The sequence below is a fragment of the Phaseolus vulgaris genome, chromosome 9, assembly GCF_051622355.1.
Source record: "Phaseolus vulgaris cultivar YP4 chromosome 9, ASM5162235v1, whole genome shotgun sequence".
Taxonomy (NCBI): Eukaryota; Viridiplantae; Streptophyta; class Magnoliopsida; order Fabales; family Fabaceae; genus Phaseolus; species Phaseolus vulgaris.
In genome coordinates this window covers 21,674,867-21,693,123 of record NC_143506.1, presented here as the reverse complement: position 1 = coordinate 21,693,123, position 18,257 = coordinate 21,674,867, and the positions used below count along the sequence as shown (strand labels likewise).

At 31.3% G+C, this 18,257-nt stretch overlaps 1 protein-coding gene across 1 annotated transcript; it reads right to left on the bottom strand.

Moving 5' to 3' along the window:
• Positions 1-7,383: 7,383 nt before the first annotated feature.
• Positions 7,384-10,932, bottom strand: PTAC6 (plastid transcriptionally active 6). Its single transcript, XM_068626534.2, has 6 exons — positions 10,343-10,932; positions 10,173-10,241; positions 9,966-10,070; positions 9,106-9,225; positions 7,897-7,986; positions 7,384-7,823 (listed from the first exon to the last, which is right to left on the bottom strand). Exons 1-6 carry the CDS (start codon positions 10,826-10,828, stop codon positions 7,707-7,709), a joined length of 987 nt encoding a protein of 328 aa, XP_068482635.1. The 5' UTR covers positions 10,829-10,932; the 3' UTR covers positions 7,384-7,706.
• Between the last annotated feature and the right edge of the window lie 7,325 nt (positions 10,933-18,257).

The window sequence follows — 18,257 nt, the reverse complement described above, 5'->3', positions numbered from 1 at the left end:
GAAGCATGTTTACGAGGAACTAATAAGTTTTATTTTTTTAAGAATAAATTTGATAAAGTATGTTCTCTCGTCTATCCCGTTGTTTTATCTGTTCATGTTTAAGGTTCATTCAGTAGTGTTGAAAAAGATTGTGAATCTTCAGAGGAATTTCTTGTAAGGTTGGGAATCGGAAGGGAGGAAGATCGTGTGGGCCTCTTGGGATAAGGTGTGTGAGCCTCGGGAAGCTGGCGGGCTTGGTATTATTAACATCAAGTTTTTTTTTAATTTAACCTTGTTAAGTAAATGGATTTGACGGTTGGACTCTAACAATGGTGGTTTTGAAGGAGGTTTTAGAGTCTAAGTATAGAGGATGAAGAAGCTTGAAAAAGGTTTAAACAACAAAGATTTCCTTTGGTGGAGAAATTTGAATGCGCTCTGGAAGATGGAGGGTTGGGGTAGGAGTTTCAAAGACCGTTTTGTTTGGGAAGTTGGTAATAAGAAATCTATTAAGCTCTGGGAGGACAGATAGGTGGGTAATGACCTAAAGAGTAAATTCTCAATGTTTTTTTCTCTTAGTGTTTCTAAAGAAGCTTCGTTGGAATGTTGCGGGACATGGGTTAACAATGAGTGGGAGTTGGATTTGGTTTGGAAAATGAGCCTTTTTGTTTGGGAGAAGAATCAGGTCAATCAACTTTTGGAGGTGGGGCAAGATTTTGTGCTTAATTTGGAAAAAGTTGATAAGTGGACTTGGAAAGATGTCACAAGTTTAGAGTTTTCAATTTAAGTCTGCTTATGTTTTTCTATAAGGAGTTTCTGCATCAATTATTTAAGGTTTTTTAGAAGATTAAAGTTTTGGCTTCGACCCATTTTGTTGAGGGTATTGAAAAACAATATCACAACCAAAGTTAATTTGGTAAGACATGAGATTGTGGGTTTGGTTGAAAATATCGTGTGTAGCTTGTGCAGGAAAAAAGATGAGACTTCTTCTCATTTGCTTTTTCGTTGTCGCTTCGCTTGGTTAGTGTGGAGTTGTTGTTATGCATAGTTAGGGGTTGAAGTCGATTGATTCTTTTAACCCTCATTCCAATTTCTTGCAGTTTAACTTGTGTAATGTACATAATCCTATTAATTTGGTCATGGGGAATGTCTAGATTGTGGTGGTTAGCGAGATCTGGTGTGTTAGGAACACTACAAAAAAAATCAGTATTATCTACGAATTTTTATCCATAGATTTGAGTTCGTAGGTAAATTCAACATTACCTACGGATATTACCTACGGACATTACCACATATTCTGAATTCGTTACCTACCAACTATTACCCACAAATCTTATTACCTATCAACTTTTACCTACGGATCTCTATTACCTACCAACTATTATCCATGAATCTTTATTATTACCTATGAACTATCATCTACGGATCTCTATTACCTACCAACTATTATCATAATAATTATATACATAATATTAAAAATATTATTATAATATGAATAATTATAAAATCATAATTAATATTCATAAATAATAATAACCATAACTAATAAGTATACATATTATTAATATTATAAAATTAATATAATAATTTAAATAATATAATTAGTATTATATTAATAATATGAATAATATTAATAATAATAATCATAACATGACAATAAAACTTAATTGGTGTAATGGTTAAAATTTCTATACACATTCCTCAAGAAATTTGACTTTAACTCTCATCTATACAGTTTAATTCTAATATTAATTATAATTGTCATAGCATTCTAATATTAATTATAATTGACATAGTATATATAATAATTGACAAAAAATAATATTATTAAATAATAATTAAAAAAAAATCTACGGATTTTTGGTGTTACTTCTTATTTCTCTCTAACTCAATTGGTTTGGTTTTGGAATAATTGGTGGGTTGTTTTACATGAACCATTTATTGTTGAAATTAAGTGTTTTTAAACTAAGAATAATCTCATCAAATATAACTATAACATAATGTAATGATAATTTCGAAATAAATTATAATTTATGCTATTATTAATTAAAAATAACTAACTATTTTTATTGATCTAAGTGCAATTGTAATCGATGTGTTATCAACTATTAATTTTTGACACATAAAACATAAAGGAATTAAATTGAGAAATTCGATTAAATATTTTATTGATAGAAGAACCCATTTAAATAAAATAAATGAAAAATATAATGAAAAAAAATTCTTTAATAAATATTCAAATATTGATCATCATATTTGGGGATCAGTTCTTTCCACTGTATATATCCAGCACCATTGGTACAAAATATATTATACTGGAGTTTATTGAACGTGAAGAATCCTTTTAATGGTACTGAAAAAAAATTAGGAGTATATATAAATATAAAAAAATGAAATGAAATTTTTCAAAAATTAAAATTAGCTTGTATAAAAAAAAATATTTTTTCTAAATTTGTATTTCAAGTTTGTATAAATTAATTTTAACTTATCAAAAGTTAATATTTTTATATATTTTATAAATTGTGGTAAAAAAATTCGTTAAAATAGATGCCCGTTGCATTAACATTATTAAAATTAAATTTATTAAAAATACAAAATTTCTGAGAATCTCATTTTTAAACCAAGAAAAATTATAATATGTCAATTTTCGTAATATATCAAACTTATAAGATTATTGAAAGACGAATACTTTGTTTTGAAAATTTTAAATAAATAATTTATTATGTTATATTGGATGTACATAACTAGGCAAATTTTGTATGCAAATAAAGCTAGATTAAAAAAAAAATATTTATAACATGTAAGAGGTCAAACTAAAACTTCATTTTAAATAGGTTAGATTCAGACTTACTAAAATGGACTCGGAGTAACCTCTTTTTATTCTTAATAATTATTAGTTGAAACTCAAAAAATTTACACTGTAAGAGAATTTTACTGACAAATGGATATTAAGAATTCAAAATTACTTATTAATAACACTGAAAATCAAGTAAAGTATAAAGTAAATCAGTAATCATTAAAAAAAATAAGTTGGTTCCCAAATAAAATGAGAGTTTTGTGGGTTAAATTTGAATATGAATATGATCTAACAGGGCAGTGCAGGAAAAGAGACTTTGAAGAGAACAGCTAGGGTTCACCTAATGGCAATCTATATATGTACTTGATTTAGCAGAGATAGCCCTTTTTTTTTCTCCAACTCTTCAACTTCCATTAACCATTCTTAGTCAATTTCAGAAAGCTGTTTTTGTTTGGGAAGCAACTAAGGTTTTGATTTAACAGCATCTGATCTATATATGCAGGCTAGGAGGCCATGCATTGTACTCAAAGTTAGTTTACTACTACAGTACTAACCTCCACAATCTGACCTTAGGGTAAAGGAAACCTTCCCTGCTTCATTTTTTGCGTGCTTCATTTTCAACATCTCATCTTTTCTGCATCTCTTCATTTATGATAGGCCTCTAATGGTAAGAGCTGCAAACATAGGCACACCCTAAAAGGGAATTCAACTAGAGAGATTCTAGTTATACACAAATAAACATTGCAGCCCTTGCCACTTTCACCACTCAACTCTATTGTTACAACCTTTAGCCTTTGTTTGGTTTTGGGTAAATACTATTTATGCTGATAAATTTGAAGGAGGGTCATGTGTTTCTAAGAGTTTATTAAGAAGAAAATGTGAATGAATGTACGAGGAAAGCGTTGAGGAAGTATAATAGGTACAAGAAAATCATGAAATAGAAATCAATTTTAAAAATAAAAAATAATTACTTGCTATAGTGACTAAATTAGAGATCATTTAAAAAATTAAACAAATTTTTGGTTTGTAAATTAGTTTCTAAATTGATATATACCAAAGTTTTTGCTACCAAATTTAGAATCTAAATAATTGGTAGTTAAAACCTTGGTAGCTATAATTAGATACGAATTTAGAAACTATTTAAAAATAATAATAACTAATTTAGAATAAAAAAAAAATTAGTCTCTAAATTGGTCTCTAATTTAGTTAGTATAACAACTAATTATTTGTTGTCTCTAAAATTAGTTTCTATTTCATGATTTTCTTTGAGAGAGAGAAATTAAGAGGGACGTGTATCAGAAAACTAAAGTGTCTTTCACTTTTACACTATGTATGGTAGAGATTCGTGATCTCATAGTGATCATATATGTAAAAAATTCTTGAATGAGCTAGAAAATATTTTGACTATTGATGTTTAACATTTTAAAACTCTATTAAATACTTGTAAATGGATCTAGCTTCATACCTTCATTTTTTCCTAACAAAGTTAGTGGTTGTCGTGTGAGGTAAGTTCTCAGTGTGCTTAAGTTTAGGTTGGTGGAGTTTTTTTTTATAAAATATTTAATTACTTTGATGTATATTCTTTTACTAATAATAAATTGCAAATGTTGAATATTGTAAATTTTTACATAATTACTATAAAGGTAAATAAAATTTTACATAATATATGTTTATTAATAATTAAATGACATTATAAAATTGTTTTATAATATTAGAAAATAATTTTTATTTATTTATTTAGGAGTTTAATTTTGATATAGTATTAGTCTAAATATGTTATCCACTGAAATAATTTGCAAACCAATATTGTTACGAAATTTAAAATAATTATTATAAAAACAACAAATTTAAACATCAGTTCATTTTATATGTGATTAATTGATAAGAAATAACCGACGAGATAGATATGCAGATTGGTTGTCCACTTGATTACTACTAAGGTTGTTGCTATACTGCGGTATTCAACTTCGGTAGTGCTTCGTGAGACTACCTGTATACCCAGTGGTGGATTTTCTATCATCTGAATTTGAGTCCCAATCAGCATCAACATAAGCTTGAAGAGGAAGTTGAGAAGACATGCAAAGGAGAAGACCATGAGTCTGAGACCCTACAAGGTAGTGGAGAATTCGCTTCACGACCTTCCAATGATGTTGCTTAGGATGGTGCATAAATTGGCAAACCTTATTGACATTGTAAGAGAGTTTAGGACGTCTGATAAGAAGATATTGAAGGGAGCCGACGATAGAGCAATATAACGAGGCATTGTTAAAAGTTGTAGTGTCATTCTGAGATAAACAAGGAGAAGAAACCATGGGTGTAGGTTGAGATTTTGACAAAAGCATGCTTGATTTATGTAAAAGATCTTTAATATATTTATTTTGTGAAAGATGAAGAGAGCCATGAGTTGTCCACAATGTTTCTACACCAAGAAAGTAATGAAGCTTGCCAAGAAAGTATCATCCACGTAAATGAGGACAAACAAAGTAACTTTATTGTGAGACTTAATGAATAGCGATGAGTAAGATTTAGTATATTGAAAGCAAAAGATGAAAGAACAATACTTAACTTTTGAAACCATGATCGTGGGGCTTGTTTGAGGCCATAAATATCTTTATGTAGCTTCCAAACAAGATTGGAATTTATAGATTCAAAACCAAGGGGCTGAAGAATGAAGACGTTCTCTTATAAATCACCATAAAAAAAATCATTATTAAAGTTTATTTGATTAATATGCCTATTAGATGATAAAGCTAGGGTGCAAATAATGTGTATTGTAGCTGGTTTGACTACATGACTAAATGTTTTAGAGTAATCCAAACCTTCAAGTTGATGAAAACCTTTGGCAACCAACCTCGCTTTGTGTTTGTGTAAGGTGCCATCAAGATTATATTTATTTTTAAAAACTCACTTGCAACCAATAGGTTGAATGTAAGGAGGTAAAGTAGTCAAGGTCCAGGTTTGGTTTGCACATAGAGCTTTGTATTCTTCATGCATAGTAGCATACCAATGAGGTTGGTGAAGAACATCGTTAACTGTTGTGCGAATAGAAAAATATTGGACAAATATAGTGTGGGTTATGGGTTAGAATATATCATACTTCCCATGAGTAATCATGGGATGGTTGTTTTGAATGAGAGGGGAAGACGGCAGATCTACATAAGAGGTTAGAGATGGAGATACAAGCATAAAATGAGTGATATCAGGAGTGACAACAAAAGAAAGAATAATAGTAGAAGATGGTATTAAAGCAAGAGTTGAAGGATGAGTAGAAATCATATCAGGATCAACACAAGATATAGTAGAAAAATGTGAGAGAAATGAGAAAACATTTTCATCAAATAAAACATGACAACTAATATAAAGTTTAGCAGTTGGTGATAAGCATAGGTAGTCTTTATGTGTAAGATTGTAACCAATAAACATGCAAATAGTGGAACTAATATAAAGTTTAGCAGTTGGTGATAAGCATAGGTAGTCTTTATGTGTAAGATTGTAACCAATAAACATGCAAATAGTGGAACGAAAAGCAAACTTATGTTTGTTATATGGTCTAAGTAAAGGGTAGTTTGCACAACCAAAATATTAAAAGAAATTATAGTTAGGTTGTTTGTTAAAAAACATATGATATAGGTTGTCCTAGTGAATACTAGAAGAAGGTAAAACATTGATTATGAATGTTGTTGTGCTGAAGGCTTCAGCCGAGTAATTGGAAGACATGCTGTAGCAAGCAATGCAAGACCATATCAATTATATAGTGGTGTTTTCTTTCAATAAAATCATTTTTCTCATGGTGTGAGGACATCAAAGCCGAAAAATAATATCATGAGTAACAAGATAAGGTTTAAAGCAGATAAATTCTTTAGCGTTGTGAGACAGAAATTGTTTAGATTTTAGTTGAATCAGCACCCAAGAGTGTTTTATTGCGTGGTCTTTACTCCATTCCAAGCATGTAAGGTGATCCACACTTCTGATATGCTCGTGATTTCTAGATTAACAAAAAAATTGAAATGACAATTTTGCACTTTAAAAATTAAATGTATCAAATAGAACACAAAATTAACCGAAACATTTAACTTCATTGAAATAAAATTACTTCTTTCTTACAAAGGATTTTTCATGTAATCAACTTTAACCTATCTCGTCTTGTAAATTTTTAACAAACGCTTTTATAAACTATCTCTCGCCTTATAATTTTAGCGAAAAGAATTTTCTAACTCGTCTTGTATTTCAACTGTCGATATAAACTGTTAATTTAAGGTAAGTCAATGATCGTAGAAAGAGATATTTTTAGAATGAATGAAATTCGAGGATTGATTATGAAAAGGGTAGAATTTATTTAAAAGTAATTAAAATAAGAGTGATTTTTTTCATCTTTTTTTCAAGAAAAAACTTTTATTTAAATTAATTGCTTTTACAAAAACGGTGGGTTTGATTAAGTTCTCTAAAAGACAATTTTAATTATTTTGAGCAGATTTTTAAAAACAGACAGTAACTTTCAAGGTATTTTGAGAAGGTATTATATAATTGCAACTCTTTACAAAATAATTTTGAAGTTTGAACTGTGATTTCGTCTCATTCCTTAATCAATAGCATATATATACATGCGTCTGTGAAGAAATATTCTATTCTTAATTCAGTGGGTTTGATCAGAGTTTGGTGCAAAATCTCAGGTCTATATATCCCAACCAGATTCCAGACTACATTCAGCTGTAGGTCATAACAGCATTTTTGGCAGATCATTCTCATAGATTATTGAATTCCAACAGCCGCATCTTCAACAGGTTACAACAAAATACACATATGATCAAGCAACTGGCACACAATTTCCGAAATGAAAGGTTGAGTCTAATTGCCCTTTATCGCGTGCCCAAGTTCGACCTCCCTGCCATACTGTGTATATCCATGACGCATTCTTGGAATACCTTCTTATCACTCAAAACCAATTTGAAATGCTGAAGTCTCTTAGCTTTTTAAGATGTCTCTCCATTTCTGCTCTGCTAGTCTCCCACTCTTGTTTTTCTATAACAGTCGTTGGATCCTCTTTTTCACTCTGCAAATAAGATGGCATATCAGAGGTATAATGTCAAGATAAATAGCAAATGGTTCGGGGAAGAAATAGTCACCGCATGTATTATCTTGAAGGAGCTCCCACGATCAGATATAACAAGTAAGTCGCTCCTTCTATCTCTTGTTCTCCCTCCTGGAACTGTTACCTACAGAAATGCCAACTCATGATTAGTGTAAATATTAACATTATGGACAACTCAAGAATGAGTCACAATTATCCCCACGTTTATAACAGTTGTCTCACAGAGAGATAAAAGCCTGGATGGAGTGTGAGTGGGAAGAGAGAAGGGAAAAAAAAGCGTTCCCATGTTTATGAGAAAACTCTCCTTAAGCACTTAAAGCGACAAGTGGAAGAGCCATGCAAGGCAAAGAAATTCAATCAGGGTAACAACTTACAAGTTCTGACACATCAATTAGAATCCAGCAGTTTTGGTTGGATTCATAAGTTTTCTTAAGGCAGTAAAATGCAAAATAAGGTCATTGCCAGAAAAAATTAAAACAGTCATCAGTTTTCATAGACATTCTTCAGAAATAGTTTACCAGAGAAGGAAACTTTATTATAGCAAGAATTCTAAATCACATACAATAAAATAATGTAAAGCCAGAAATTGGAAAAGCCATCTGCTGGACTAGAGTTGTCATGCTTATATGCAGTATAAGAAATCATACAGCAATTGATATATACCCAACACAAAAAGTTGTACAAAAACACAATATCAATCTCAGTTCTCGACTAACAACTAGAAATTTGCAGAGGTGGAATGAACAACATTTCTGAGCCCACATCAGTCGTTCGGGACCTAAGATCTAAGATGGGCTTTGATATCATCTTAAAATTTAGACTAGAATTCAGCTCAACCTGACAAATTCTGCTTATAAAGGGGGAACTGCTCGAACTTTATAAGGATTGCATTGGTAATATCTCTAATTGACATGAAACTTCAACACATGTATGCATATAGAAAACAACAGTTCAACATAGAAGTTGGCAAGAATCCCATAAATTAAACCCGAGCTTTATCATGCGATGGTATTTCCCAGGATTTTTACCTAAGATCCTAGAGCTATATGCAAGAACATTACGTTTTAGAAAAGGTTCCAAGAATACACTGTCTAGCACTAAGAAGGAAATTGTTTAACAGTAAAACAATAAAGGTAATCTAAATTCAAGGCTGAGAAAAATGACTATGGAAGACTAGTTCTGCAATAACCAGCAGAAAACATTCCACAAGCAACTGTACTGAGAATTAACAAAAAATAATTACCAAAACTTTAGCTCTGGTAATTGACTTGGTTTTGGAATCAATAACATAAATCTCTTCGAAATCTAGCACAAACTCATGATCACCCAACCTCCGATTTTTGTAGTGTTTTGTCAAGTACACCTGTGACAGGAAATAAGATCAATGAGGGAGACATCTTAGCAAAAAAAACTAGTAACTATGTTAATTTCTTTTTTTCTAATGCTTGGACGTGTTGATATAAATTTAGAACAGATTCCCTATACTATGATACCTATAAGGAAAGGAGCGAGAAACAACTACCATCTTCAAGGAGAGGGGGAAAAAATCCCAACATAATCAAAACCAGATCAGAATTTCCACAGCTTCTAGCAGGCAATATTTATGCATAAAAGTACGAATGAATTTTCCAGAGGCATAACGATGAATAGAACAAGATTTACCAGCCTCGTTAGTTCATATCTTGTTCAAACATCTAATATTCCTAAAACCTCCAATAATGAAGAAAGGATGTCATTTATAATATATATATATATATAAACAATTAATCAGTCAGAGTGGTCCTGGGCCCAAATGAAGATTACTTCATTCACCCTAGATTACCTACAAGTGGGAAAGAATTGTATTCCTGAGACAACTAAATTAAAGCTCATTGCCGCACTGGATTCTGTAAGAGGATTATTCAGTAATATCTCACAGCTCTTGAGACAAACTCTAAAGCAAGCAATGCTCCAAACAGTCACATTTACTCTTCCTCTAATTCGTATATCCATCTCTTATCCCCAATTTTTCATTAGATTTAGTTAAAACACAGAATTGTAAGAAGCACAGTAACTGCAATTGACGTGTTACTTGCAGCCTCAAATAGAACAAACTGTTCATACCTTCAGAACATCCCTCTCAGTTTTATATAAAGGATCTCGAGGCGCATCAATCGGTGGCTCTGTCACATTGTAGCTTGCATAATCACTCTGCGCACATCTAATGTACTACACATTTGACCAAAAAGACGGTATTCATTAAAGACACATTAAATATTATATAAAAAATGAATTACTCCAAGAAAACAGACTAAATGAAGTGAAACTTACCTTCTGGGGCATTGGAGCGAGAACCCTGGGAACTGAATAAACATCTGTATCTGGAGGAGTGACGTACATCTACGAACAGAGATTCAATTCAAGTATTCAACGATGAAAAGTTGAAAGCGACAAGAACGAAAAGGCAGAACTGGAAATGGAAGCGGAGTAGGGTTACGAACCTCTCTGAAATCGTAGACGTCGTTGTCGGGGTCGGGGGGCTTGCGGATGAAGAAGTCGCAATCGAGAAGGCTGATCTTGTGGAATTCGTCCTCGTTGATTTTGTAGTCGACGACGGTGTCGGAGTTCCAGCCCTGAGTGGAGACGAAGCTGCCGCTCTCGACGATGGTAATGTCATCGTCGGCAGCGACGGCGGCGGGGAGTAGGGGGTCGTACTCGATGTCGAAGTCCTTCTTGTTGTCGAGCTCCTCCATTTCGTCCTCATCCATCTCGTAGTGGTCAGGACCGGCAGCGTCACCGTCATCGTCGTCGGCGCGGGTGAGGAAAGGGTTACGTGGAGACCTGGAGGGCGTGCGAAGGAGAAGAGGGGAGTGGAAAATGGAGAGTGGTTTGAGTTTGAAGGGAAGGAGAGAGCGATGTGAATGGGGATTGAGAGAGAGAGGTGGCGAAGAGAAGAAGAAGGTGGAGGTAGTGGAAGAAGTAGTCATGGTGGTGCTGGGTTTTGTTTTGAGGGGTTTAAGGTGGGAAAAGAGATGCGCAGAGAAGATAGTGTGAGTAAGGGTAACTGATTGCTGGATAAGATTTCGTAAACGTTGCTACTGTTATTTTTCTTTTTCCTCTGTGGATAATAATTTATTTTAATATATTATTATTATTTTTAAATATTTTTATTTATTAAAATAAATCAAAAGTATTAGATTTAGATACTTTCTTAAATGGTGTGTCAGTATCGGACACGTATTAAATACATCTAAGATACGTATAGGTGAAATATCTAATTCAAAAAATATTTGAATTTCTGATAATTTTAACACGCTTTTAATCTAATTTTAAAAAAAATACATTAATTTTTTAAAAACATAAATTTATTATATAAATTTTTATTATGATTATAAAAATAAAAAATAAAATTATAAAAATAAAAAACAAATTTTTTAACAAGTTATAAAAAATATTTTTATGCTAAAAAAATTAAAATATATTTATGTACATAAATTTTTATTGTCAATATATATAATTCATAGTTATATAATATATAAATTTGTGTCTTTATATTTTCATATTTTATAAATTATACATATTTTCGTGTTGTATTAATGTATCTCTTACCTAACTAATTAATATTAAATAAATGTATTATTTAATTAAGTTATTTATTATATATTTATTAGAAAATTTAAGTATCGAAACGACAAATAGTTGTTAAACACTAAACATACCATGATGGTGCCAATGCCGTCACGAGGATATACGAAAGAAAACCTAGTAGCGTGTGTGTCATAAAATGTCAAATAACAAGAAATCAATAATAAAATAAATTATAATAATTTATAATTATTGTATACAAGTACAAAAATTAAATTTAATTAATTAAATCACCTTAATATAACTTATAAATGAATCGTTCTATCTCGATTCACATCATTTTATTTACAAAATAGGGATTTGGTATTGTTCCCGTATGTCAATACAGTCTCACATCGCTCAGGAATCGAGGTCAATGGCAGTTTATATACTTCATCCTCCTTTCACCCTTTGAGGCGTTTTTTAAGGACAAAACCGTGACGGAGCACCGACTTCCAAAGCGGACAACCCTAGCGATGTTGTCCAATAACTTGAGGTCGGAACAATGGCGCCCACCGTGGGGTCGAAGAGGCTCCTTCGCCCCTCAACTACGGGGATCCACTCCCCTTAGACCTCGACTGGGGGGTTTGTTCCCGTATGTCAATGCCAATATAGTCTCACATCTCTCAAAAATCGAGGTCAAAGGCAGTTTATATACTTCTTCTTTCCTTTCACCCTTCGAGACGTGTTTTAAGGACAAAACCGTTACTATGTTTAAATTTGTATATATCTAAAAAACATCTTAAAGACTCTATAATTAAAAAAAAAATATTCCATATAATATGTAATAATACATGACAAATAAAAAAAAAATACCACACCAACTAATTTCTCAATTCTCATAAACTTATAATTTTTTTAAAGTTTTAATATTATTTTTGTTCATCAACTCTCAGTTTTCTCATAACATATAATAAATTAAAAATAAAATTTGAATACAATGGTGTATTTATTATTAGGTGCATTTTTTAAAGGTTGAAGAGTTGTTTGGTCTACCATGAGTTCATCTTAATGCATGGAATCCAGTATACAATGTGTTCAACTTAATGAATTGAATCCAATTTTGTTATCCATTACTAACGTTTATCTCACTCAGACCATCTTACCCAAACTCAGTACATAAAACTAGGTTAATTCACCATTCATCTTGTATTGATTGAATGCACTTTGATGCGTGTGATTTTTATTTTTTTTACCTAGATAATACTTGTTGACAAGGATACATTTGATAGTGTTATAGTTATGAACACTTTATAGGAATGTAGAGGCTATTTGCACCTCATAGGAGGTGAGTCCAAAAGATCATTTTATTTTTTTAAATTTTTTATTTTGAATTATAAAATCTATAAAGTATTTTAAATATGAAAATATATTTTGGATTTTATAATTTAAGATGTATTTTTTTCTATTTATACATTTCAGATTGGAGAATTCAAAAAATATTTTTGAACAAAAAAATATCTTATGAATACTACAATTCTAAATGTTTTTTTTTAAAAAAAAAAATACATCTTGGATTATCCAAATCCATAATATTTTTAATTTACAAGTCCATTGTATAATTTAAAGGACTGAAAATATTTTTTTGGATTCTACAATATTAAATTTTTTTTCTTAAAAAAATATATTTTTTATTATAAAATTCGGAAGATATATTCGAATCTAAATACCTTATAGATTATATAATCTATGATGTATTTTTTAAAAGATTATAGAATCTAAAAGATTATAGAATCCGGAGTTTTTCTGAATCACTTATTTCGAAATGAAAAACATCAATTGAATAAAAGGTATTTTTTGTATTTAAAAAGTATGAGTGCTAATGGAGGTACATAAAGAAACACCAAATATCCATTGATAGAAGTAGTTATATAGGACCACACACATTCAAATCAAGTTAAAAACTCGTAAAAAAGACATCTATAAGAAAAAAATAAGAAAAAAATTGTAACCACATCAATCGCAAGTTGTACATATCTATTAATTGAGTTTGTTAAATGTGTTGTTTGAGTATTATATATGAATTTGCTTACATTGTTGTTACATGTGTTTTGTATTGTTTATGTTAGTATTATCTTTATATTTTTAAATTTTTTATCGTCGTATTTAACTTTTTTGTTTTCTTTGAATCAACAAAAGCACATATCCATCAACATAAATAATGTTTATGTTTAATAAATAGTTATGATTTACATTATGACTTGCAATTATCTAGTGTTTATGGAAACAAATGAGTAAATGTGTGATAAAAGGATAAATATTTTTGTGGACAAAATGTGATGCAACACATCAAAATGTATTATTGAAAGAGGTATAAACTAGTTGGCAATGATAGATGTTTTATGTTCATCAAATATATCAACCTAGAAGTTGTATAAGATAACTTTTTATTATGTGAGCTTGTTAGGTGGAAGTTTAGGATCCCATATTTGGATAAGTTTCTCTTTCTGATTTGCATTTTGGTTACGTTTATGAGTATGTGACTTACGTGGGAAAACAATATTCCTGTGTATATTTTTTTTTTCAATTATCTGTAAAGGGTAGATACATAGTTAAGAAAAAATTAAACACCTTATGATTTTGATTAAATGTTGAAAACACTCAAGTTAAAACACGATCATGCATCGTTTGTAAGACAAATGATGTTCAACAAAAAATCATGCAAAACACAAATGTTGTGTATGATAGATGAAACAATATTGTGTAGTATGTTCTTGTATCTAACAAAGCACTTATATGATTGGACCATATGCTTAAAAGATCAAATGATGCATGCAACTAACTTTGTAACCTAAACATATATATTGCGTGTTTATTATTTGGATGCAGGAAATGTCCATTATCTTTGTTTGTCCAAAAGATCCATTATAGATGCAAGCTAAATTCAATATCAAATAATCTCTTGGGAAAATAGCTAAAGTTGCCTTATTCGCCAACCTCCTAACACAAAAGACATTTCAATTCTGATCCAAAAGTTTGTCTCCCTTGTACACTGTGAACTTTTATCATTGGTGCTAAAGGATATGCTACATAGGAAAATGAGCATTCTCAGCGATCAAGAACGTTGCATAAAGATGGAGTGCATTAAATGCAATGACTATATTCAAGCTTGATATACGAAAAAAAAATCATAAAACGGAAGTTGCTTAATGGAGAATGATAAACTTATTATTCAAATAAATTATTCAATGGAGGAATGAAGATGATGAATGCGAAAATGTTGGAAGGGACTAGTTAGTGGAATTGAAGTGGACATAGGAAAATGTTTAGAAGAGAGGTTAGGTTAACTCTTATAGAAAGAAAGAAGACTAAGTGCTAGCCAAATTCTAGGAAACTATCCTATGAAGGACCTGTGAACAAGTAGTGAGCAAAAATGGACATAATTTCTTTACTCATTTAAAATGTATTATATAATGGGTGGTGAGTCCTATTTTCAGACTACATGGTCGACCATTTTTTTGATTCAATTTGAATTCAAAACCCTATAAAAGTGATGTGTAAAGTGAATCAAGTTTTACTTGTCCACTCATATTTTTCGCATTAAAATATGTGCTCAAAACATGGGAAAAGACCTCAACCCTATATCAACCTAGGGTTTCTCTTAAGCTGTTGTAAGCCAATTTGAAATCATAGTTAGGTTAAATAAACCCTAATATACTTAGGATCCAAATACAAGCCCAAACTCTTAGACTACTTGGTCCAAATGTTTTACACTACTTAGCCCAAAACAACGCCCATTAAATTCTATTATACTTTATACAATGTTTACAAACTAAAGTTTGACCCATGTTGATAAGATCTTTGACCTAATAAGGTTAGTTGAGTCATAGTTTTCTTATATTTTTTTGGTCATGACTAGTGGTTGATCCCTTGGTAAGGAGTCTTCCATCGGATAGAAATGATCTTTTAACGATTAACTTATTCCAACACTTATAAAAAGCTAATTAATAAGAAGAAAAACGTGGGAGGAGAGATGACACTATGCTAAATGTTGCTAAAATGCAAAGAACTCCTTAAAGCTTCAAAATAATGATCTTAAAATTCAAAGCATGAATGTTGCTATATTCATGGATAAAAAAAGGTCATTAAAAGAATATTGAATTGTTCATTCAACCACTTAAGAGGTGATACTTATCCATTGTACACGTCAAAAGATGCAACCCCTCCCTAAAGTGCAAAAATATTTGAACTAGGAAAGAAAGTTTAAATATTGTACTTATTGTTAGATGCAATCCTCTTTAACAGTCAAATCAAATGATCAGATGATCATACAAACTTCCAACCTTCCCTATGTTAGTCAAGAGTGGCTAAAAGGCAAAGAATATTCGTTAAGCCATGAGTGACTTGTGGAAAAAATACTAAAGGGAGTAGTCAAGAGTAGATAATAATCCAGAGAATACTCCTTAACGGGGTCAACCAAGAGTGGTTGGGATTTAAAAGAATACTCAGTCAGTCAAGAGTGGCTAGGTGTAAAGAATATTTTGTGTCAATTAGGAATGACTTGAGAAAAGAATACTCAAGAGTTTAGACAATAGTGATTACGATACTAAATAATACTCGAGTGTACTTCACAATATCCATCTACCTAGTTGAATTTGGTTTGTTAGGCAAAAATTGAATGTATTTTGTTGCGACAGACGTACCAATACAAATTGTTATGTATATTTTCTTTCTTTCTTATCTCTTATCTCATTTACATTATATGTTGTTATTATCTGCACTAACATAAGAATGAAAGTGTCGCAACCAAGGTCATGACAAAACGACAAAAAAACTTGAAAAAAAGATAAGGAGTCATCATTAAAGTTTATTACAACAAAACTACCCAAAAACAAAAAAAAAAAAGGTCTTGAAACCATATTGGGATTTGAGAGTTACTTACCGTTAGGGGTGGTCATGGATTGGAATTTTCAAAATCCAATCTAGATCCAATCCAAATCCAAATAAATGGATCGAATTTAAAATTCATATCCATTTTAACTAGATCAAATTTAAATAGATATTTTTAAAATCCATTTAAAGTGGATTAAATCTATATTCAATCCATTTTGTTAATTAGATTAATTCCACTTTGTCAATTACATTAAATTAATTTTGATATGGATACAGACTAACTTGGCTCGAACCGGACCTAAGCCGACTTAACCTGAAAGCGGACCAACAAGATTCGACATCGACCTGGACCCGGACGACTCAACATCAGCCCGAGCATGGACGACTCAACATCGTCCCGGGCTCGGACGACTCGACAATGGCCCGACCCTGGATGATTCGACATTAGCCTGAGCCCGTTCAACTCGACATCGGTCTGGGCCCGCTCGGCTTGACATCGACCCGGGCACGCTCAACTTGACATTAGCCAGGGCACAATCGACTCGACATCGACCCGGGCCCGCTCCACTCGACATCGGCTCGAGCCCGGACGACTCGACATTGGCCCGAGCCCAGGACACTCGACATTGGCCCGAGCCCGTTCAGCTCGACATCGAAGTGGGCCCGACGACTCTACATCAGCTCGGGCTTGCTTGACTCGATATCGACCCGGGCCAGCTCGGATTGACATCGGTCCGGGCCAGCTCAGCTTGACATCGGCCCAGGCCAGCTCGGCTCGACATTGACTCGGGAATGCTCGGCCCAACAACGGCCTAGGCGCGCTCCTCTCGAAATTGGCTTGGGCCCGCTCGACTCGATATGGGTCCGAGACTGCTCGGTTAGACATTAGCCCGAGCCCGCTCGGTTAGACATCAGCTGAATTGTCTTGGCTTAACTTGGATCAGGCCAAGTCAAAATACATCCCGAAATGCAATTTGGATAATCCAAAAATGTATCCAATTATATTTAATCCATATCCAATTAAATGGATTGGATTTAAAATCCAAAAATATAAATTTGAATTTGAAATAAATACATTTGAATGAATTAAAACTAATATAGATATGGATAATCATGGATTGAATTTTGTAATTTAAATTTTTTCTCCAAGTAAGAAAAGATATTAACACCTACGAACTCTGAGACAGTTACGTCAAAAACAAATGTGATTTTAAGATGTTTACTTTTTCTCCATAAATCAACAAAAATGCATGTAAAAACTCTGATTAACATTGTTCATACGTATTTTTATTCACAACAAAAAATAAAACGTTCATTTGTGAAAAAAATACTTTAGAAGATATTTGTAAATATTTTTAAGTTTAAATTGTTTAAAAAAATATTTTTATATTTAAAAAATTTAATTATTGCATAAATTTGAGGATAATTAAAATTTTCTAAGATTATTAATTTAAATAAAAAATTAATTATCAAATAAATCTGAGACTTAACATGATATTTAGTAAGTCTTGAAATTTTTGTGAATAATTTATTTTATTTATTAAATAAATTTGAAACTTAACATTATAATTAATAATTTTCAACAAATTTGTACGAATAAAATTTTTAATTAACAAGTTTGAGATTTAACATGAAATTAATATTTTTCAAAAACTATTGTTAAATATATTAAGTAAGTTTGAGACTCAACAGAATAATTCATATGTTATTTAGTTAAAATTTTAATTATAGATACTTGCTTAATAATTTTTAAAAAATATTTACATGAATATCTAATTTATAGTTTTAAAAAATTTGATGTAAATATATAAAAAATAATAATTACCTAGTCTGAGATTCAATCATTTTCAAAACAATATGTAAAACGCTATAAAAAAATAAACAAAAGAATACTTAATCGTTTTTTTTTTGATGAATTATTTTTTTGCACTCCTTTACTAAATCTTTAAAGTTTAAAGA

Bases quoted from the DNA above. Each gene is read 5' to 3' on its own strand.
- PTAC6 (XM_068626534.2), bottom strand. From the start codon at position 10,828: ATGACTACTTCTTCCACTACCTCCACCTTCTTCTTCTCTTCGCCACCT. The intron at 9,226-9,965 runs GTATGAACAGTT...TTCCTGTCACAG, and splicing joins CTGAGAGGGATGTTCTGAAG to GTGTACTTGACAAAACACTA. The intron at 7,824-7,896 runs GTGACTATTTCT...TCTTATTTGCAG, and splicing joins CCTTCAAGATAATACATGCG to AGTGAAAAAGAGGATCCAAC.